This window comes from Saccopteryx leptura, chromosome 3 (genome assembly GCF_036850995.1).
Source record: "Saccopteryx leptura isolate mSacLep1 chromosome 3, mSacLep1_pri_phased_curated, whole genome shotgun sequence".
NCBI classification, from domain to species: domain Eukaryota; kingdom Metazoa; phylum Chordata; class Mammalia; order Chiroptera; family Emballonuridae; genus Saccopteryx; species Saccopteryx leptura.
The window spans coordinates 354,424,981-354,449,369 of NC_089505.1; the positions used below are offsets into that span (position 1 = coordinate 354,424,981).

The window sequence follows — 24,389 nt, forward strand, 5'->3', positions numbered from 1 at the left end:
GAAGGTTACGCCACTCTCTCAAGTTGAATGCCATTCTTATAAATAAAGATGTGTGCATAGACCACGCTCTGGGAGCAGGCACATCAAACGTTTGTGCCACTGATGACTTCTGGAGGTCGGAATTAGAGGGGGATTTTACATGTTTTCTTTTTTGTGGATGTCTATTTCTGCATTTTCTAACTGTTCTAGTATACACGAAAGAAAAAAGCAATACACGTTTTTAAAAACTATGACTTCTAAATTTCTTTCATAAGCATGGCTGAGAAAACATGTTTGAGCAGAGGGAGGACAAGGTGGGGGGGGTGGGGTCAGGAAGCTGTGGCCTGCGGGCCAAATCCAGCTTCTAACCATCTGTCTTTGTGAATAAAGTTTTATTGGAACACGGACCACAGCCACCTCATTCATACGCATGCTACATAGGCAGAGTTCTGCGGTTATGACAAAGACCCTCTGGCCTGCAAAACCAAATGTCCCCATCTGGCCCTTCACAAAAGAAGTTTGCCAACACCTGGGTTAGACGAACCCTTCCCCTGATATCATATTATCCGGTGCACTTTACTGATGCTGCGAGCTTGAGGAAGTCATAACCTCTGTGTCTCAGTTTCTCCACTTAGAGAGAAAAGGACAACTCATCTTCACGCGGTGAATCATAGAAAGTGCCTAACACGGCGCCTCATTAAGAAACTCTCATTAACACTGTCCTACTTATTACCTACCCCCTTTAGACAAGATACATCATTCCACTATTACATAAAACACAATGAAATTGCCCTTTCTGTTAGCCCAACTCTTCCACATTAGCAGTTTTAATTCCATTCTCATTTCTTCTGGGTAAGTCGTAATCTCTGAGATAGTGTCAGCATTATTGAGGTCACTTGGGGTTAGCTCGTTGCCACAAAGGGCTGGGAACAACCCAGGCATTGGGAAGTCTGGAACAATAACGCCGCCTTTGTCTTACGCTTTGTTACTTGTGAAAGCCAGGCAAATGAGCAGTCAACGCACCCACGGTGTGACGGATGCCCTGCTCCTGCTCCGTGGCTTCCTGCTTCACACGGAAGCTTTCCAGATGAACGCTATTCTTTCCACCCTACAAAATAACACCTGTCTCTTGCCTTGCAGTGGGCCCAGCAAGCTGCCACCGCCCTGTGACAATCACTCTTGGCACTGAGCGGAGATCCAGACACAGCCTGCCAAAACCTCCCTGGAAGACCTTCCTGAGGGAATGGGGGACTCTGGGTCCTGCAGAATTTCAAGAGCCTGTCACTCAAGTGCACTTATAGATGGCATTTGGGAGCTTTGTACAGTTTCCAAATAGAAGTTTTTTGAAAAAAAGTGAAATGAGGGATCGTCCAAGAATGAGACAGGAAGACAGCTGCGAGCATCAGTGGACTATAATTATAAGAAGCCGCAGACAGGAGAGTAGAGGATCAGCTCACAGAAAGGAGGCAAACCAGGCAACTGAAGGCCTAATCAAAGTATTCATAGCAGCTGAAATGAAGAAAGGCTGAGCCTATCAAAGGAAGAACAAACTCCATTTCATCCAATCAGCACTTACTGAATGCCTGATTTACGCCAGGCCCTGGGTTGATACAGCTTAGAGATAGGGAGCTACACCAGATGCTCTTTCTACCCTAGACAAGTTTCTGGGCTGGTGGGAAGGAAGATAAACATGTAACCAAATAACGATAATATAATGTGATAGGTGTAATAATATTAATAATAGCTGTCATTTATTCATTGCAAATAATGTACAGGAAACACAGGATGGGAAAATCAGTTCTGCTTAGAATGGCCCACAGAGGGTAGGGAAGAGAAGAACAATTTGAATTAGGCCTTGGAAAATTTGTCCAAAGTTCACTAGGTGGAAATGGAGGCAAGAATGAGTGTGGTTACTGTCTTGTCTGGAGAGGATGGATACGAGAAATGGCGACAAGGAAGTTGAGGAAGGTTTCTGAGGGCCTCATGACCTGAGCTTAAGGATCTTGGCTTCATCCAGTGGGCACACATATATGTATGATATTTACACAGGCGTATATATTTAAATCATTCTTTACCATTTGCAAAGTGATTTCTATATTCTTCTTTGCTTCTCCAAAGCTTTCTCAGGAAGTCCATCCAAGTCCAGATCGATAATAATGAATACCAACTTTGTAAGTTGCACATGATCACAGTTCTACTTTGAAAGGGAAATGGAGGTTCGGAGAAGTTCAAGAGACTTGGCTGAGGCCACACAGTGACACGCAGTGCAGGAGACCCCGTCACATGTCTCTACAGCCCAGGCGCTCTCTGATCTTTCCTAACGACCCAAGACATGGAGCCTGGCCAGAGAAGTTCAATACGTGTCCACGTTACTCTACAGTGGATGTGGGGATGGAAAAACACACCAAATGAAACTCTGAATGAAGAACATGAGAGTCCAAACACAGTGGCCTGGACACGACCCTGCCCAAGAACTCCTGAGGACAGTCATATAATATAATTAATCTCACCAGTGTGGGCTTCAGTTTCCTTCATCGGTAACATGGGCATCTCATTCATCACCGCAAATGATGCCATCTGAAGCAGATGGCACGCAAAAAGGCACACTTTCCAATCCCACAACAGAAAGTAGTGAGAGAGGTTCTTCCTCTGCAGCCCGGGGCTCTGCAAGGACGGGAAATCTGACCTCCCAGGGAGAGAGGACACAGTATGTTAATTTTCAGACAGGGATTGGGAGCAACCCCAAGGGGAAGGGAGCTGCAATTCTGCAATCCAACTTCAGTGCTTTCCCAAAACACACAAAACAAAAACAGATGCGGTTACTGATGAAGTCATCAGGGGAAAGAAGGGTGTCAAGTGGATACAGAAGCTAAAAAGCAAAGAGGGACTTATTAAAAGGGATTGTGCTTAATCAACTTAATTTCTTCTGAGAGGGTAACATGCTCAGTGTTCAAAGTAAGCAGCAAAGGAAGTTAGACTTTTGATCATATTTGATTTAGAACCATGTGACATTCTCAAGGGGACTAGGGAGGTGGAGTCAAGAGGAGGAGGAAGAAGGAAAAGATGGAACTGGTGGAAAATAAGGAAGTAAGAGATAGAGTTTGGGGCTATAAAACTTTCATTCTGACCTGGAATTTGGAGCGAGAAACTCACTCCCTACAAGGGTGTTCTGCCCATTTCAGGCCCCCATTCTGGTTACGGCTAAGGAGGTAAGCGAGCTGCTGGGCTTCTCCTAGCGAAGGCCTCCTGATCGCCCACGGCAACGTGACCTAACTTTTCATATTGTCTGGTAATCCGAGAAGTTGTGTGCTTCTGTTCAACTAGTTTTGCTCTAGGCCAGGGGTCCCCAAACTACGGCCCGCGGGCCACATGCGGCCCCCTGAGGCCATTTATCCAGCCCCCGCCGCACTTCCGGAAGGGGCACCTCTTTCATTGGTGGTCAGTGAGAGGAGCATAGTTCCCATTGAAATACTGGTCAGTTGGTTGATTTAAATTTACTTGTTCTTTATTTTAAATATTGTATTTGTTCCCGTTTTGTTTTTTTTACTTTAAAATAAGATCTCTGCAGTGTGCATAGGGATTTGTTCATAGTTTTTTTTATAGTCTGGCCCTCCAACGGTCTGAGGGACAGTGAACTGGCCCCCTGTGTAAAAAGTTTGGGGACCCCTGCTCTAGGCTTCTGTCAGTCGTGTAACAGGAGACGGTTCCTTCCGGTCTGGGGTCCGGGAATCAGTGGTGTTCTTTCTGCCTGTTTATCTCGCTGTAACTAGCACAGTGCTTGGCCCATTGTGGCAGTGCATCTGTGACAACTTCCATTCTTATCCTGTCAAATATCATCACTAATCGTAAATAAATGATGTATTTAGAATATCAATAAATATCCCCCAAGAGCAATAGTTTCTTTAGGCTAGCCTACAAAGTGGCGCTGTTCTGTGATGAAAAGAGAAGAAATAAAAATAACGTATTTTTTTTAATGTAAGATTTATTCCATTTTTAAATCATGAGAGTTTTTTCTTTGAAGGGGGGAGGTTAATACGCCTTTGGTTTATAAAATTATATATGTAAATATAATATATCATTTTATAAATTTATTTTATAAATATATCATTTTATAAATGCGTAAGAGACAAAGGTGGCAAGGACACGCCATTTCAAAATGTTTTCTGAAATTAAACTCATCTGTGAAACTCATCAAGTCTCGAATGCACTGGTGTGGGCTCAGACAAGCGGAACCTCAGTAATGTGAGAAAGCCACTCTTTTCTGTCAGTGGTAATTTTCCAACAACAGGTAAAACTAGACCTTTCTTTATAAAAATGGTCTGGGATCTTCAGATTATTCTTCCAGGGAAAAATGTATAAAGTGGATTTCAAAGTCAATTGCTTTATATCTATATAAATAAATAGCTATAGATAACAGATGAAGATAAAACCACATCTATCAATCATCTATCTATCTCTCTATCTCTCTATCTCTCTATGTATCTCTCTATCTCTCTATCTATCTATCATCTCTAATGTAAATGATCTGAGATATAAGTGATGGAAGGATGTAGATGCACAGGTCTGCAGCTTAGAGTAGGACGGAGTTAGGAGAATGAAACACTATCACCACTATCGCCGCGGCTGCCACCACAAGTTTTAGACAAAAACATTGTTTGCAGTAAAGAGTTATGAAATGCTCATCCTGGAGGTGTTTAGGCCAAGGCTGGTGGGCCACCAGGCAGAAATGCTGGAGAGGATTTGTGGGGAGACATTTGGTTGAATTGGTGGGAAGACACTGATTCCACATTCTTCCTAGTCCCCTGTGGACGGAAAAACACGTGCACTACCAGGTGCCCCGCCCATCTCAGACCCCGGCCTGGTTACCCCCTGATGAATGCTCGGCCCCTCTCCTGCTTTCTATCTGGTGCCTCTGGAGCAGGAGACAGGCTTGCTCAGCCTGTGTCCTGTTGCTTTCTCTCTCGTGACCGGTGTGTCTGATGTCATTTGCTCTCTGCCACACGGTACAAGGGCCAGTGCCCCATTGTGCCCGTGATCAGAATGCCTAATTTAGAGAAAAAAAATCTTCTTAGCACATTGATTTCTCTGAACTAACATTCTCCCAAAAAGCTTCATCAGGAATAGAGCTGATATTTTGATTTCCGTTCACACTTCTCACTGAAAGGGGTATTTTTTTCAATTGACCTCATAAAACCTCAGGTGACATCCTAACTAAGTCTATTCCAACATTCAGAAGTCTATTATCCTGAATCATCAAGACCACCAAATTCAGCACCCTCAGTTGAAGAATGCTGAGGAGTTAGAAGATGGATGTCTGGACGTTTTCTTTCAAAAGGGGTTAAAAACAAAGAATAAATTCTGCTCCTGGAAAACTAGATTTTGCAAGTCTTATGCCCCTGATGCTGTCAGAATCTTTCCTATGCAGATATAAAATGCTGCTTGAGGGTCAGTAAAAAATGTAGAGCAGTTCATACGAAAGAGAACTCTAACAAAATGTAGAGAAAAGTGGAACATGATATCCAGAGGGAGATCCAATAAAGATAAGAATATGTGCAGATGAGGCACAGTGGTAGTTACATATACACACACTGTATTTGGCTAACCTGGATTCTATAAATAGCAGTCTCACAGGCACACCACATAAAGTAATTATTCCACTTCTTCTGACACCTGTTAACTCTACACCCTACTTGTCTCCATGGGGAACTCGAACCATAATAAAAGACAAGATAGCAGAAGGATACAGGGGTGGAACGGCTCCAAGAAGTCCCCTCTGAAGGGAACAATGTCAGCAAATGCACAGAGCCACAACCTGAACATCTGAAAAGGAGAATGAGGCTTCCCCTTTCATCAACGGCACCAACAGAACTGCCGAATTTCCAGGGCTGCGTCAACAAGGAGTATTTGGAAAAGGGGAAAGAGGGATGAATGGCAGTGCTTGAAGCACAGAAAGGACCAGGAGGACTCATCTCTTTTGTAGGAGACCACTGGGAAATAGGACAGATCGATACTGACCATTTGCAGGGGAAGCCCGTATGGTAACTCTTTATTCTTGTATAACAGGTAGACATCTAAAGGATTCCTGTTGCTGGTCCACAAAGCCGCCAACACATAAACCTGTCACACATTCAAAATAGCTTTTAAAACATGTTTTGTGTTCTGGGGACGTCTGAGTGCTTCATCTAAGAAAAGAAGTCTTTAAAGCCAGCAGAGGAAAGAATCCTTAACAGGGGGAGGACTTGATGTGGAGCAGGAGGGTTGACTTTAACAACCACGATGGGAAGGACATCAGGCACAGCCAGGGGCTGAAATGCCTCCGACCCGCAAAGATTCGTAACTGTGCATAAAAGAGAATCTGAAAGGTTGTCTGTGAACTTGCACCTGGCCCCAGGAGAGCTTCCTCATCAGCATTCTGAGCCTGCTCTCAGAAAGCTGGGGAGAGAAATCTTGCAAGAACAGGGAAATAGACAAATTTCTAGCCTTCAAACCTAATCTGATGATTCCAATCTGTCCCAATGCCTCTCAGGTGTTCTAACCATCTTACGCCTCTTTAAGAGCTCTTCTTCTGGAGGGAGTTAACACTTGCAGCTTCTCTTCAGATTAAACACATCTGCCGAAAATAGCAGGCACCGTCTGGACACAATGACAGTCTTAGAACTTCCAATAGAAAACACACAAAAGGCCTTGTGCGCTGCTGGGTTAAAAGCGTACCTTAAGTTTTCTTAGACTTTGGAGAAACTGGGGCGAAAGTCTGTTTAGGATTTAATGTCCTTTAAACAAAGACATCAGAAAATGCTAATATAGTGAAATTACTGGCTAACACATAAATTTAAAAAAATTAAAGTACTGAGGTAAAAGGTTACATTTTCAAAAAAAAATAGTTGAGCATGACTCTCATCACTATAACAATGAGCACATGTTTTAAGATTTTATTTTGTGTTCATGTGAAAAATAATCAGATGTTTACAAGCAGCTCAGGGGAGAATCCAAACAGCGGACACATCTATAATTTATAGGTCAGGAAGAGTGAAACAATGTCGAAATGGAAGGCAAAACTCACCCTTTCCACAGGAGCCAGGGAAGTCCGCTGAAACTCGGTGGCACAGAATCCTCACGTCTATAACAGGAATTCGTCTGTATTGCTCAGTTATCTACAAACTTACAGAGTTCTGAACAGAGCAGTTCTGTAGAAACAGAACTAGAGAACCCAAAAGATCGTGCTCTCGACGATGCAGTTTTCCATAAAGCCTCCATTTTTACCTACACAGACCGCTGGCTGTCTTATTTATTGCTGTCTGCCCCAAATCTGGTACCAGGGAGATGCTTCAGACACACTGGCTGAATGGATGAATGTCTCTGATGCATTAAGCTAGGCCCTTCAACTTGCGTCATCCCATTTAATCTTCCCAGTAACACCGTAAGATAAATACTGTTGTCACTTCACGGATGAGAAACTTGTGTCGCTATACAGCGATTACATGTCCAAGGTTGGGGGTGGAGGACAAGGTGGGAGGATTTGACCAAGGTCTGTGATCAGCAAGCCTGTCCTTTTTCCTTTCCATTGAATAGAAATATTTTTATTTACCTTCACTGCACCATTTGCCTCAAAAAGAAGGGACGGTTTCTCTGTTGCACTGCTATACCATGCCTCCTTGATGCGCATGGTACGGGAGATACTTGCTTTCCGGGAAGTGAGTGAAAAGCAGAACTCAGGAGAAACAAAGCATCAACAAGAGTCACACCGACATCTTCACTGCGGCCTTGCAGACAAGCACAGCGTGTTTACCCGCCCACGCTACGTCCCTCCCCGGCTTAGGTGCTCACGTCCCAAGTTTCCTGAGAATAAAGATAGATGAATTCAACACTGTTGACCACAAGTGTTGTCTATTTTCATAGAAATCAGGACAGCACCTCAGAAAACAGCAGCGCGGACATCCAGTGCTTGCTTACTGTGACCGTGAACTACTGTCCCAGCAACACTATCTGGTGGAGATTATCATCGCATCCTTTTTACAGTGGAAGGATGCGGAAGGTTGCGGTAGGATGCAGAAGGTTGCGGTAGGATGCGGAAGGATGCTGAAGGATGCTGAAGTGCACCAGGCAACCTGCACAAAAGCGCACAGCTCAGATGCAGCTCTGGGTTTTGACCTGGCACTTGTACCCACTGCCCTGACCTCTCCGAGGTCCCGTCACTGTCTGCATAGGCTACTGAGCTGTGCTCTATTGGAGAAGCCACTGTGCTGTGTAGATTATGGCCCTCAAGGGTACTAGGATCCCCACAGGGTCCCGCACCACAGGGCTGGGCACTGCAGGCCAGCCAAGGTTCTGAGAGCTATTTTCTGGCCACTGGCACTTGTGATCATTTGGGTATTTTTACATTGTATCTTGGCCGGAGAACAGGGGAAGAGAGTGGTTTTCTGAGGCCTCAAATAGGTGAGTGTCAAAAGGAAGTGGACCCATTGTTAATCTGAAGTCATTCTCTCTGAGCCCTGAGTCCCAAAAATAATTCCCTGCTTTCTTTTTTTGCCAGGAAACAGGCTGCCCTTAGAATGAAGTAATAGTGTGTTTTTAGACACCTTCTCATCTCATGAGTCTTCACATAAATAATGATACAATGCCGGCATGCCGAAGGTGTCAATACATGGCTGACGTGGGAGTTCACGTATGTTATTGCACTTAATTTTCACAATGACTCTCTGAGGCAGGTACCATTATCATGTCTGTTTTGGAGATGGTGAATGAAGTTACACAACTTGCTCAGAATCTCTGCCAGGATCTCGCACAAGGTTCCAAGAAGGTTGCAATTTACCAGCAGTGTTCCAGGAAGACCAAGAGTGCCATCAAGAGCAGCCGTCTGAAACACGGGTCTCCTTGCCATGCCCCCTTTCTGCACATCACTGAGCAGAAAGCCGAGGGAAGGGGCAGCCTTTGCTCCGCGAGCATCCAAGCACAGGACCTTTATTTCTGAGGAGTCTTCTTTAAACCATTATAAATGCTTATCTTTCCCTCAAGGGTATCTCATTGTTCACACCCCTCATGAGAGATAACACGACTTTCAAATAAGATCATGTATAAGGCATCACCCTCACAAGCACAGGCACTAAGAAACATTAGGCTGACCCTGGCTGTTGGCTCAGTGGCTAGAGTGTTGGTCCATTGCGTGGATGTCCTGGGTTTGATCCCTGGAGGGCACACATAGGAAGCAACTATCTGCTTCTCTCCCCCTCCCTCTCCGTCTTCTCTCTCTTTTCCTCTCTCACAGCCAGTGGCTCAACTGGTCCGAGTGTTGGCCTCAGGCACTGATGATAGCTTGGTTGAGTTCAGCATTGCCTTAGTCAGGGGTTGCCAGGTAGATCCTGGTCCGGACGCATGCAGGAGTCTGTCTCTCTATCTCCCCTCCTCTCATTAAAAAAAAAAAAAAAAAACCTCACAAAAAAACATTAGGCTGACATTATCCAATGAAGGCTACAATAATTGGCCAAATGGTTCTTGACTGATCACTTTTATTGCTGAAATAACGACCTAACATGGGATTTTCTTATATTTTTAAGGGAGGGGCTAAGAAATAAACTCTATCACCTGAAATCTAAGCAAAGTTCCAACTCTGCCCTCAGAATTTCATTGAATGGACCATTATATCTGGTTAGGGGAAGAGAGGAAGTGAATTAGGACCTTTTTTTTTTTTTATCGTGAGATAGGTTCTGTGGATTTGAAAATGCTTGTGTTTATACACACAGAAAGGTAAAAATAAACACCATGTTAAGACAAACATCTAAGTTGCATCTAATAGGTAAATGTCCCTGTTCCAACTTAGCAAACAAATCCAACGTAAGAACAAACCTACAGAACCTATCTCGTTCGTAACCCGGGGACTGTCTGTACTTAAGTCAGGAGTATTTCACACTCTCTTAACTCAGCTTGAACTATACTTGGGTGTGTTCCTCACATATTTAAACATTATCAACTTGGTCAGCTGGACTCTAGGATAACTGAGCTTAGCGTTTTATAAACCTCAGTGGTATTCCCAATCAAGTGTTCTATACAATTCGGATACAGAAAATGGGGACAGGGAGCCGCTTTGGTTGGCGTACTCACCTCTGCCCAAAGCACACTCGTCGTCCCTTTGGCAGCCTCACGTGTGCCCACCCCAAGGAACACACTTTAAAGCCATCCATCCAGCCCTGCTCCAGGGAGGGAGGATCTGCCCCAGTTCCCAAAGTTGCAGAGTAAGAAACAGAACTGCAAAAATAAATGCTTTCTGCCTCACACGCCCCTTTGCAAAGTAGTGGGAGCCCACAGACTCTACAGAGAGAGGGTCAGGTTTCAGAAGAAAGTACGAGCTTGGAGAGAGGCCTGGCATCACGGTCCTGCCGGGATCATCTCTCTCTCAGGGAAAAGGAAGATTCTGCCCTGGCAGCAGGACTGTTCGCTGGCATCTCTTCCCCTCCTGGGTCCCAGGTTTGGCTCGCAGAGCCAGGTCCTCGGTCCTGTCTTTGCTCACAGTATTTGCAGAGAAGGAGGGAGGGGGGAGGTTGCCCCGTGGGGCCGGCTCTCAGGTGGTGGGCAGGACTCCCTTCCTCTGATGGGCTCCCGCTGTAGGCCTACCCTCTCCCCCTCGCCCATTCTCCGATTGAGAGACCTGCTCCTCAGAGCTTTTATACTGTACTTTATTATATTGTCTTATAATTTTACTGCCAAGTGCTTCTTGACCACCACATATAGTTCTCAAATCCCTTGATCTAAATGTAGTCTTAATGGGTGCTTTGAAGGTATTCATCTCAGGGGTAGTGAATTAGTTATTATTATACTCACTTCAGAATTTTCCTATTTAGAAATCTTTTCTACTTAGGCGATCTACCTATTGATCCTGTAACCAGGTTGATTTGAGAGACTTCCTCCTTTTCTTTTGTCTAAGACTGCTTTTATTTTCTCTGGACTCCCCCAAACCTTTACCCTGATTTCCACATATTTTTGCATTGAACACTCAAAACCCATGGTTTGCTACAATAACGTCTTATGCTTATTAAGTAGCATGACTCACACAGATCTGGAATCGATCACGCCTTTAAAGTAAAAACCAAGCCAAAAAAATTTCAGCAGGAAGATGTCGTCTCATTGCGAGGGTATGAGAAAGGCCGTGACAGTGGGGGAGGGGGATCCTGCATACTTTACCAGTTATATCATGCTGTTTGAACGACTCGCTGTAGATCTGATACTGATTCGGACAGTGTTTCTTCAACCATTTGCAGACATCCTGCTGAGTCCACAGGGCCACTGGCTTGGACAGCTTCACCGTGGCTGACTGCAAATAAAGAAGGAAAAGAAGGTCTGTTAATGTCGGCCCCATGCCTAGAGAGGCACTACTACCGCAAGTCCTAGAGTGCGGTCAAGGCTACAGGCTGGAGTCCTTGGGGATAAATCTCTGGCTCTCGTCCCTGTGACCTCAGCAGAACTTCTCCATAACCCCTGAAAACCAGAAGGAAAAGCCCCAGGTGGAGAAGCCCATGAAAATGACATCTAGCCTCAAGTTACTCCCTCTTTGGGATGAAGCTCCAGGAAGTAGTGTTTTCTGATGAATACTCTAACCACAAGACAATGGGGTTGCTTGGCAATTAATTAAGTTTTAGGGGGAAGGCAGCGGCTTCCAAGTGGCCTTTCTCTGTATTCCAAGAAAGTGTCCCTTGTTTGTCCTCTGATATCTCCGGGGCCTAGAACAACACTGGCTCTGGCAGAGGCAAAGAGTTATTTTTTTTAAAATGAATGTTACAGGATGTCGACACTGCAAACTAGAAGGTGCAGGTCGGCCGGGAAGCTCTGGACGGAGGCTGGGTCTATAAGGTCTAGGAGCCTCGTCTGTGCCACAGTGGGGAAGCGGGGAGTCAATCCCGCCAGCCTGTGGGAAACGGTCGTAAGATAACGGGGTACCTAGACCTGTTATTGCTCCCTGGCTCTTTCAAGGAGGTGTTTGTAAAATCAAACCAAACAGAGGTGTAGGGACCCAGCCTTTGACAGAGGGTGGTCACAAATAAATTTGCTAATGAACAACAATCAACTGCGCTAGACACCGGTCTGCCTCGTGGAGCCCCGGAATTTGTTTGACTCTACATAGAAAAGTTAGCTACCTATAATTTTTGTCATTGAGATCAGCGTTTGTCAACAAAGTCAGGTTATAATATTGAGAGATGTTGGAAGGCACAGAGATGCCATAAATGTCACTGACCTTCTCGCTAGGGATTGTTTGCCTTCACTTCTTTTTCAATCTTTCAGATCAAGTCAGGGGGAGAGCTGCAGTTTTGCAGGAGGGTGATTTCACATCGTTCTAACACCTGCCAGCATGTTTTCGGACAGAGAGAGGGGCACCACCGCTTCACCGCCCTTAACAGAGAGCAGTCTACTTAGCGTCCAATAACTGCTCTCTTTTACTTTTTATTACAGGTAAGGTTGCTTTTATTTAATGGAAAATAAATTAGGACAAAAAATAAATCTTACTTCTGGCTAGGTACATCTAGTTTGCTTTTAGAACAAATTTGAGTAAAATAAACAGTAGGTCAATTTTAAGAAAAAAGTTAAGAAAACAATAACAATTGCACAGATAATAAGGTCATAGTACAGACATTGGAAGTGACATGCAAGTGATTCAAACTTAGACAACACAGTGCTCAGGTGTTAATTTTTTCTTTAAAAATTTATTTATTGAGTTTATGGAGGTGACATTTCTTTAAAAAGTTATATAGGTTTCAGGTGTAAAGTTCTATAACACATCTCAGGCCAGTGTCCCTGATGAACACAGATGCTGAAATCCTCAACAAAATATTAGCAAGCTGGATCCAAAAATACATGAAAAAGATCACACACCATGATCAAGTGTGATTTATTCTGGGGATACAAGGTTGGTACTGTATCTGTGAATCGATAAATATGATACACCACATAAATATGATGGAAGATAAAAGCCACATGATCATATCAATAGATGCATAAAAAGCATATGGTAAAACCCATCACCCATTTATTATTTTTTCTATTTTTAAGTGAGAGGAGGGGAGATAGATAGACTCCCACAATGATATTTGGGGTTGATGTTCTGTCCCTTTAAATTCCACCAGGATCCATGATAGTCTTGACCAGTGGAGTACAGGAGAATTGATTCTGTCTACATAACTCTGAGGCTAGGTGATAAAAAACAAAACAAAAAAACCCAAAAACGATAGTTTCTGCCTGGCTCACCCTCTCTGTCACTGTTTTTTTGGAACCAAGACACCATGTTGTAAGGAAGCCCAGACCACATGAAGAGACCATGTGTAGGAGTTTTGGCTAAGTACCCAGCTAAGGTCTCAGTTGACAGCAATCACCACCACCAACCCTCGGAAACCTTGTAAACAAGCTCCAGATGGTTCCAGCCACCAGCCTTCCAATCTTCCCATGGAGGCCCCCGACACCGTGATGCAGAGACAAGCTGTCCCTGCGGAACCCTGAGGAAACTCCTGACCCATAAAATCCACGAGCATCACAAATTCTTGTCTTCCACCACTAACTTTTGGGGTAATTTGTTTTGCAACTCGTGTAACTAGAACACTAAGCTACATGCTCAGTGAGGATAGAACCGTTGTAACTACTCTCCAGGGTGCCTTGTATTTAACAGATGCTCTATACAACAACAACAACGAACAAGTGACTGAATTAATGAAATGAAACCATTCTCACTGTGTCTGGGCTCACAGACCTACTTACTATTTCTTCAGCAGTGAATTTCACGGCTAGCCTCGCTGCCCTCACCCACCTGTGTAGTGGCTTCCTCGAACTTGGCCTCCTCTTTGACTCTATGTCCCCAAGTCCCCGGCTGCCACACGGTCTCCCGCTGCTCTCCTACTCTGGACGGGAGAGGAGGACCCCCGGCACGATGGCACCAGGGAGGGAATGCTTTGTTGTTTAGTTTCTCCCTGTTTGCCCGTCATCGCCTCCATTCCTTTGCATGATCAGGAAACTAGAACTTTGGCTTTTTTTTTTAGCTAGAAAGGCACTCACCACCATGTTTCACAAGTCAGCACCTCTGAATCTGGCTCTTTCCTGCTCTAAAATTTTCCTTCAGCTTAACTGAATGAGCTCCTAGCTGACACATCATTACCCTGAAACCCCTTGCAAGTTTCCTGCAAGTCAAGCTAATCACAGCTCTTGAAGACCCCTGTAGACCAGTCACAGAAGGCTGTCAATTAGCAAAGGAAGGCAAAAAGGATAAAACTGCTTCTCCGTCAATGTACAACACTTCCTGGAGGGTCAGTCTTTAACTGGCTCATTTCCTAGGACACAGAGGACCCCCGGCACCAAAACTAACCCATTCCGCTGGAGACTCGGGTGGAGATGAACTCAGACACACCAAGTCATCACTGAACTCAACCTCACCAGCCCGCCGTGTATGCTTTGCTTACACTTTCTCCTCTTGTCATAAATCCAGGTGTTCTGAGGCTCGTGCTGAAAAAGCCGATTCCTTTCTCCTTCAGAATGTACTCCTGCTAAGCAGCCATTTGGTCATCACTTGGCTTGGAGAGCAATAAACACAAAGCTGCAGGCACAGATTTCCAAGGCTGTCTGAACCTACAGGGCTCTGCCTCCCCTAAACTGGTACAGTGAACAAGGCAGGGAGGCGCAAGGGGTCCCACCACGAGCAACACTGTTCGCCTCCCCTTCGGTGATACGAGCGCGGGCCCCATCCACCAGCAGACTCTTCGCCGTGGCTTGGTTATGGAAGGACCAGCTCGTTCCGCATTCAGAGCCACGCTGACTCCGAGGCCCCGTCTGGGGCTTCTCTCCGGATTCTCAGAGCGGACGTGCATTTGTTCCGCCCGAACTTCTCTTTGCGGCCCCACCCCCACCCCACGTCCCCTCTGGATTTCCCCGTCTATCCCGGTGCCCCATCCCCAACAGCAACCCCGTTTGACGGAGTGAATGTCACAACTTGAGCCCTTTAACGAGCTCAGCCTTTATTTCTATGTGCAATTTTTCTCTGCTAAGCTGTGTCTTTTCCCCACAATAGGAGCCTACACCAAAATAATCATAGTTCATAGGACAAAGAGATAGTATTTCACATTTATTAGAAACAGTAAACTTATTAAAAAAAAAAAAAAAAAAGTCCTGGCCAGAGGCAAACATGACAGCACATGTGACTCAGTGTCCCCTCCCCCCTCCCCCGGCACCATGTTCGGTAAATCCAGCCTTCTGTGGGTTTACAACTCTGGAGACATCCCGGCAGCTTCTGCTGCCCTGAGAGAGGCCAGAGGCAGGGCTACCTAACTCCTATGCGTTAGGATACCCAACAGAACTGCAGGCACTTCCTCTCCGAGTCGGTCCTGGCCCTTCTTACTTTTTTTATTTAGAGATTAAATTTAATGGGGTGACGTTGGTCTGTAGGAACACATAGGTTTCTAGGATAGCTCTCCACAGCATGTGACCTGTTCCTTGTTCTGTGTGCCCCTCGCCCAAAGGCAGACCACTGTCCATCACCGTCCCCGTGACTCCCCTCCCCCTGGTCACCACTTCGCTTCGGTCTATGTCCACGAGTCTCAGTTTTATGTCCCACCTCGGTGGCCTTTCAACAGACAAGAGGTGTCTTTACTTCCTATTTTACACGAAGACCTCGCTTCATGCAAAAGGGAAAGTGTGTTTGCAAATTACTTTTTCCTTTTTCAAATCATTCTAGTTTAGACGAGACTTTCACTAGAGGAATTTCTGATTTGTATTTCGCTAGAAAGAACTCAAGCGTTTTCAAAAAGTACTTTAACTTGAAGCTTCTCTGCTAATAAAATAATTGGATGCTTTAAAAGGTTCGTTGTGAAAAGAACAGAAAGGAAACACTTTTACAGTTAAATTTTATTTTGCAATCCAATTATCCCTTATTGATAGTTTTGCAATGTCATTTAAAAAAAATTTATTGGATTTTGACTTACAAGACAACACTGCCATTTTCAGCTCTGTCTGTACAAACTCTTAACTGGGTAACCTTACATGACTCCCAGTGAGTTGCCTGTGACAAAGCAGGGAATGCATAAAGTGCTTCCCCCCACCAGAAGGACAAAGAGCTTGACGGCCAAATATCGGAGAGCGGTGGGCATATTCGCAGCGTCTCATTTAAAAAAATGCCTCTTCCTCTCCTAACCACCTTGCAATGCTGTTTCTTGGGTTCCCAATCTGCTATTTCAGTGGCTTTCATTGTGTAATCTTGCTCAAGATTGAAAAAAAGAGAGGAGACCGGAGGGGGTTGGGGAACACCCATGAAAACCCATCACAGTCCATTTTAGCAGTTTTTGATGAACTGTGATGAAGATATTGAGGTGTGTGTGTGTGTGTGTGTGTGTGTGTGTGTGTGTAAACAACTTTACTTGGATAAATAAACACTAAGTATAAATCTTCTGATAGAAAATAATTACTACTTTTTCTTTTCTCTTTTGGAGGTTGGCGCGGGGGCGGGGGAGAGAACTGTGCAAATATGGGGAAAACAATGATCTCGATTCAAGACTGTACCTGAAAATTTTCAGTGTCAGAAAACACGTGCTGTGAGACAGGCCACTCCACCGCTAATAGCTCTAGCGGTTTGAAATGTTCTTTCTATTGAAGCCAGAAGCAGATGTCCGCCGTCCTTCTCCCCGACGAGTCCTGTCTTTGCAGCAGCACAAGGCAGACTTCACCACGCCCCGCTCTGCTTCCCTGTCACACATCGTCTCGGCGCTCTCCGCTAGGGCTCGTGCCTTTTCTCTTCTAAGCCGTGGTATACGCTCACAAACCCCCAGTTCTGTCTCCGGTCCAGACTTCTCTCCAAACCACTGCATCTCAGATCCAGCTGATGGTGGTAGCTACGCTTGCATATCTAGTCAACATTTCCAGTTCAACAGGCCTAACACTGACCTCCTGAGCCTCACAAAGTGCCTTCCTCTCACCTGAAACACTGCCTTTCCTCTTGCTGAAGCTCCAGATCGTGGCTTCATCAGACTCTTCTCTTTCTCTTGCCCTCCACATCGAATCTACTGGGAAAACCTGAGCGGTCTGCCTGCAAGTACACCCGTCCTCACCACTAACATTGTTACCATCCTGATCAGAAACACTACCACGCTGCACCCAGATGACTTCATCCAGGTACCCGATACACCGAAGGTCATTCTGGTTTTCCCTGGCCCTTATTTTAAATCTTTTTTTTTTTTTTTTTTTTTTTTTTTTTCATTTTTCTGAAGCTGGAAACAGGGAGAGACAGACTCCCGCATGCGCCCGACCGGGATCCACCCGGCACGCCCACCAGGGGGCGATGTTCTGCCCATCCTGGGCGTCGCCATATTGCGACCAGAGCCACTCTAGCGCCTGAGGCAGAGGCCACAGAGCCATGCCCAGCGCCCGGGCCATCTTTGCTCCAATGGAGCCTTGGCTGCGGGAGGGGAAGAGAGAGACAGAGAGGAAAGCGCGGTGGAGGGGTGGAGAAGCAAATGGGCGCTTCTCCTATGTGCCCTGGCTGGGAATCGAACCCGGGTCCTCCGCACGCTAGGCCGACGCTCTACCGCTGAGCCAACCGGCCAGGGCTATTTTAAATCTTTAAAGTAGTTTACAAAGTCCCCAGTAATCTGGCTCCCCGCTATCTGACATCAGCCCTCCTGCTCTTTCCTAATATATCCTGCCCCCACTATTCTCTGCCCTCGAACATAAATGCCAGCTGCATCCACTTCTTCTGTTGCCTGGAACGCTCTTCTCCCAGACACCTGCTCTGCTCATTCTCTCACTTCCATCAAGCCTTTGCTTACCCACTACCTCCTCAGTGGGCCCTACCCTGCGCTCCCTACTCCAATACTCATTACTTTGTGCTGTTGTCTCCCCCTCCACAGCAAGTATCGTCTAACACACTCTACAGCTCCCTCATTTTGTCCCGTTTATTACCGTCTCTTCCAATGTCTCTTCCAATGTCCTTGCATCCTCCGCAAGGGCAGAGAGCCTTCTTATTTAGGGAAGAATCCCGAACTTTAGGACGGTGCCTGGCCCAAAGCAGACACTCAATAATTATTCGTCGAACAAATGAAAAAACTGGCTGGCTGGTCATTGTATATCACAGCTCCTATATCCTGGAGTGTCAGAAAACTGGTTCAAGTCCCAGCTGTGTGCTTGACATCCCCAGGTTGGGAATAAAACAGCCATTCCTCTGATCAGATTTCTCTTATGCTGAGCCAAAAAAGCAGAGTCATCCTAGCACTACAATTCTTAGCAAGATAGCTCACATTTCTGAGCCTCATTTTTTTCTCCCTTTTTACATTGACACAGGGGTGAGGTAATGAAAAAGCCTTGGCATTTGGAAACCTGCCAACCTGAAGGGAAGGCCAGCTGTGGCATTCACTAGCACTGTGACCTTGGGCCAGTCACTGGACTTGTCTAAACAGGGCCCTCCGTATACAGCATATATGCTCGTCACTTGTGGAAGGATTAGAAATGACTTATCTAAAGCACTTTAAAAGTGCTTGTCACGTGCTACGTATTCAGAAAAGTAAACCTTCACATCTCTTGGACGGCACTGACGTGCTCTCCTGCTGGACTCCCAAGCCCGACATGGGGAAGCCCTGTGGACGCAGGCATAAGCCTTCAGGTCTCTTGGACGGCACTGACGTGCTCTCCTGCTGGACTCCCAAGCCCGACATGGGGAAGCCCTGTGGACGCAGGCATAAGCCTTCAGGTCTCTTGGACGGCACTGACGTGCTCTCCTGCTGGACTCCCAAGCCCGACGTGGGGAAGCCCTCTGTGGACGCAGGCATAAGCCTTCAGGTCTCTTGGACGGCACTGATGTGCTCTCCTGCTGGACTCCCAAGCCCGACGTGGGGAAGCCCTCTGTGGATGCAGGCATAAACCTTCGGGTCTCTTGGACGGCACCGACGTGCTCTCCTGCTGGACTCCCAAGCCCGACGTGGGGAAGCCCTGTGGACGCAGGCATAAGCCTTCAGGTCTCTTGGACGGCACCGACGTGCTCTCCTGCTGGACTTCCAAGCCCGACGTGGGGAAGCCCTGTGGACGCAGGCATAAGCCTTCAGGTCTCTTGGACGGCACCGACGTGCTCTCCTGCTGGACTCCCAAGCCCGACGTGGGGAAGCCCTGTGGACGCAGGCATAAGCCTTCAGGTCTCTTGGACGGCACCGACGTGCTCTCCTGCTGGACTCCCAAGCCCGACGTGGGGAAGCCCTGTGGACGCAGGCATAAGCCTTCAGGTCTCTTGGACGGCACCGACGTGCTCTCCTGCTGGACTTCCAAGCCCGACGTGGGGAAGCCCTGTGGACGCAGGCATAAGCCTTCAGGTCTCTTGGACGGCACCGACATGCTCTCCTGCTGGACTCCCAAGCCCGACGTGGGGAAGCCCTGTGGACGCAGGCATAAGCCTTCAGGTCTCTTGGACGGCACCGACATGCTCTCCTGCTGGACTCCCAAGCCCGACATGGGGAAGCCCTCTGTGGATGCAGGCATAAACCTTCAGGTCTCTTGGACGGCACTGACGTGCTCTCCTGCTGAACTCCCAAGCCCGACATGGGGAAGCCCTCTGTGGACGCAGGCATAAGCCTTCAGGTCTCTTGGACGGCACTGACGTGCTCTCCTGCTGGACTCCCAAGCCCGACGTGGAGAAGCCCTCTGTGGACACAGGCATAAACCTTCGGGTCTCTTGGACGGCACTGATGTGCTCTCCTGCTGGACTCCCAAGCCCGACGTGGGGAAGCCCTCTGTGGACACAGGCATAAACCTTCGGGTCTCTTGGACGGCACTGACGTGCTCTCCTGCTGGACTCCCAAGCCCGACGTGGGGAAGCCCCCTGTGGACGCAGGCAGGGTCTCCGGAGCCCAGCGGACTCCAGCTGAGTCGCAGGCATCATGAGATGCTGTCAGGTGCAGGGTGCTAACACCCAAAGAAAAACAACTGATAAGAAAGTAGTATTAAAAGGCACCAGTGGAAAATAAGAACCAGAAAAAAGTGAGAAAACAGAAAAAGGGAAGAAAAGAAAGATGGAAAGATCAACATACCAAATTAGGAGAGGGAATGGTTGCCCTTCCTTATCCAATCTGGGCTTTCCGCTATTACACAAATACTGCCTCGGGTCTTCCGGTGACAGGCCACATCCGTGGTGTCCCTCTGGCTCAGGGCAGGCTCTCTCCTGTCTCCAGGGACCACCACTGGCAAGGTTTCCTAACCCATGTCGAAGGTTCACCCCAGATTCCCCAGGCGCCTGCTAAAGGAACACCAGCCGATGATGCGTAGACGTTCCTGCTCACAAGCTGTGAGGTGGACGCCTGCAGCTGTGCTGGTGAGGTCTCCTGCCTCCCAGATGCATGCAGCCGGGCACCGGGCTTTCTGACCACAACACCTCGGAGGGGACACAGAGACACGCACAGGCAGTCTGCAGCAGACACGGTGCCTCTGGCACTCCAGATGGCTCTGGGGGTCAAGGCCTGCTCTTCCTGTCAGCCCAGAGTGTTGTGTGTGTCAAGAGAAATACGGAGGGAGAGGATCACATTGTATTTCATGTCTGCCCTTGGTACAGCAGGAAAACCCATCACTCATCTGCGAAGAGGAGCACACTCGGCAGGGCAGCAGGCGCTGTGTGCGTGCCAGGTGCAGAGCGGCACAGGTGCGACGAGCAGGTACCTGATGGGCAAACCCCTGTGCGTATGCTGGATGAACGAAAGCATGACAAAAGCAGAAATGGGAGCAACTCTGAACCGTAAAAATAGTTATCGATTATCATCATCATTTCACTTCTCTCCAACAATACGTCTGGAATAACAATGTGGTAGATCGATAACAAAAAAAGTCCTCGGTGCAAAATGACCTTCTGCAATATGACCTGGGGTCTGTCAATCATGAGGTAGCATCTATTTCTTTTTTGCTGGGGTTTGGGGGAGAGGAAAGGGGGACTTTGACCAGCTCTGACCAAAGGCCTAGGGGGAGGCGATGCTGAGACAGGTGTGAGATGACTTCTCAAGAGGACTCTTGCGCTTATGTATTTTCCCGTGCTCCCCGAAGTCACCGTGAGGACGTGCCTGGGAAAGATGGACCAAGCCAGGTGTGGGACTGTGCCACCAAGGCTGATGGATGCCGTTCCAGACAGACGTACATAATTCCAGACAGACAGAAACTGTTCGGGACAATTTTGTAACCCAGCACATGGAAAGAATTGTTTCACATACTTGAGGTAAATCACCTTTGACCTTCCCAACAACTTACAACATAATTCTCTCTTCCAGTTTACAGAGAAACAGGCTTAGAGTGGTGAAGGGACTCATCCAAGGTCACACTCCCTGCCAGGGAGTTCAGAGCTATCCTACTGAGGTTTCCAGAGCTAGATTTCTTTCTAAATTGAATCAATTAAGAGAAATCTGATCGAAGCAACCCTCCCTCTGACCTCCCCCGGGTATGCCAAGTGTAGCGCGCACCTGAGCCCTGGTCCAGAGCCTGCTGCTCTCTCCTCTCTCTCCCGCCGCCACGGACGGGTGCTCACATTCTCCACGGTACATCGGGGCTGTGCGCACCTCCGCCTCTCAATTACGTCACCAGCAAAGTGTGATAAAAACAGCTCTGCCCATCTCACAAAGTTTCTGTGCAGATCAAAGAAATAACTGAAGCGCTGAGTGTGTCCTCCCTGTGATTTGACAGAGCAGAGAAGGGGGGAGGGGGCTGGGAAGTTGGGACAATTCTGCTGTTGGCATTCAGAGAAAACAAAAAGCATTAAGAAAACGTTGTCGCAATTACATTGAGCAAGGGCCGGGGGTGGACTCGGGGGTATGGAGAGCCAATAAAATTTTAGAATCTATGTGTGTGTATGTGTGTGTGTGTGTGTGTGTCTGTGTGTGGGGGTTTATGCAAAACTTCCAACACTAGTCTTCTGGGGCTTTAAAAGTGAAGCCTTCATAAAGAACAGCCACTGCCCAGCTGCATGGCCTTTCCATGGTAAAACAATTTGTCTGTGTGTTCACTTCAGCTGAATGACAATGTAATTCAACGGGGGCTGTACGGACTGAGTGCCGTTGTTCTCCCAAAATACAGATGTCGAAACCCTAAGCCCCCATGTGACTGTATTTGGAGATAGGGCTTTTATGGAAGTAATTAAGGTTAAATGAGGTCCTCAGGTGGGATCTGGACCCAACAGGGCTAGTGTTCCTAGATCAGAAGAGACACAAGAGAGCTCTTTGTCTCTCTGCCATGCGGGGACACAGGAAGACGGTGCCCGTCTGCAAGCGAGAGAGCTCTAGCCAGAACCCGACCAGACTGTGACACCTTGGTCTTGGACAGGGGTCCCCAAACTACAGCCCGCGGGCCGCATGCGGCCCCCTGAGGCCATTTATCCGGCCCCCGCCGCACACCCGGAAGGGGCACCTCTTTCATTGGTGGTCAGTGAGAGGAGCATAGTTCCCATTGAAATACTGGTCAGTTTGTTGATTTAAATTTACTTGTTCTTTATTTTAAATATTGTATTTGTTCCCGTTTTGTTTTTTTACTTTAAAATAAGATATGTGCAGTGTGCATAGGGATTTGTTCATAGTTTTTTTTATAGTCCGGCCCTCCAACGGTCTGAGGGACAGTGAACTGGCCCCCTGTGTAAAAAGTTTGGGGACCCCTGGTCTTGGACTTTCAGCCTCCAAAGCTATGAGAAAATGTCTGTTGCTTAAACCCAACAGTTCATGGTGTTTTGTTATGGCAGCTCCAGCTGATTAATACAGGGGCAAACTCGAGTTCAGAGAAACTAGTAAATTCGGCCAAATCATCTGCCTCAGATAGAAAATGCTTTGGAAATCTTACCACATGCATATAATGGAAAAGAAGAGAGAATGGAGGGAGGTGAGATGGATTATAAGACAACAGAAAAAAAAATACACCTTTCTTATATGTTTACATTTCAAATACTGACTTCTATACAATTAAGAAAAATTTTACTAAAAAAATGACCTTCAATTTTATAAACTTTTCCGAATCCATGTCCACCATACACCTTTACGGCCACCTCCCCCTCTGAACACAAATCTGCTTAACCAGTTAAGCAATTTTTATACTTCTATAATTTCTGGATATTTTTAATCCTTTTATGACTATCAAAGAAAGCACGCATGTGGTTTAAAAAATAAGTTCTAGAAAAGGACTTGTAATAAAAACACCAGTCTCTGAGTCCCATTTCTTCTCACCGGAAGCTTTTCTTATTTTTTTAGTAAAACAAACAGGGTCTGGTCTAGCTCAAGTATCTTTCTTCTCCAACTCCAACCCCAAATGCCGTTTCCAGGGGCCAACTCCTAACACTTCCTCTTTTCAGTCTCTTTAATTGCCCAGGCTTAGAGAAGTTTTGTGGATTCCTCCAGTAAGAATGGTCAGGAATTAGCACACATAGGCTAGCTCCCTCCTCCCCTCCCCTTCGTTTGCTCTTGGTATTGTTAATTTTCATTCTTAACTGGTTATTTATTTATTTTGCCAGGTAATTTATTATTATTTTTTCAATATTATTTTGTATTTGGTTTCAGGTGTACAGTAGAGTGGTTAGACAATCATATACTGTACACACTACTCCCCCTGATGTTTCCGGTACTCACCTGGCACCGTACCCAATCATTACAGTATTACTGACTGTATTCCCTATGCGGTACTTTACATCCCCGGGACTGTTCTGTAACTACCGACTTGCGCTTCTTAATTCCTCGCCTTCTTCACCCAGTCTCCCAACCCACCTCCCATCTGGCAACCACGAGTCCGTTCTCTGTGTCTATGAGTCTGTTTCAGTTTTGTTCACTTTGTTATTTAGAGTCCAGACATAAGTAAAATTATGTGGTATTTTTCTTTCTCTGACTGGCTGATTTCACTGAGCATAATACTCTCTAGGTCCATCCATATGGTAGTAAATGATAAGATTTACTTTTAATGTCTGAGTAATATTCCATTCTATGTATGTACTACCACCTTTTTATCCGGCTCTCTATTGATGGGCACTTGGGTCGCTTCTATAGCTTGGCTATTGTAAATAGTGCTGCAGTGAACATAGGGGTGCATGTATTCTTTCATATTAGTGTTGTGGGTTTCTCTGGCGATGTTCCCAGAAATGGAATGGCCGAGTCATGGGAAGTTCCATTTGTAATTTCTTGAGATAACTCCGTGCTGCTCTGCACGGTGGCTGCACCAGTCTGCGTTCCCACTAGCCGTGTACTAGGGTTCCCTTTTCTCCATGTCCTCGCCAGCATTTGTTAAGTGAATTTATTGATGGTACTCTTCCTACAAGGTATGAGGTGACATCTCAATATAGTTTTAGTTTGCATTTCTCTGACAATTAGTAACGTAGTATCTGTCAGTTTCCAGAAAATATCTGGTTTTTAGCTTTGTCACAATTAAAAAACAATTTAAGGTAATGGAGACCTTGATTTCTGTGTATCTGCACT

The 24,389-nt window shown here is 46.4% G+C and overlaps 1 protein-coding gene across 5 annotated transcripts in view; it reads right to left on the reverse strand.

Moving 5' to 3' along the window:
• SAMD12 (sterile alpha motif domain containing 12) overlaps nt 1-24,389 on the reverse strand; it is a 406,813-nt gene that overhangs the window by 206,384 nt on the left and 176,040 nt on the right. For all 5 annotated transcript variants that reach the window (XM_066379393.1, XM_066379391.1, XM_066379392.1 and 2 more), the window contains one exon: nt 11,152-11,281. In XM_066379393.1, coding sequence (XP_066235490.1) covers nt 11,152-11,281 — 130 coding nt within the window. The remainder of the gene's footprint in view (nt 1-11,151; nt 11,282-24,389) is intronic.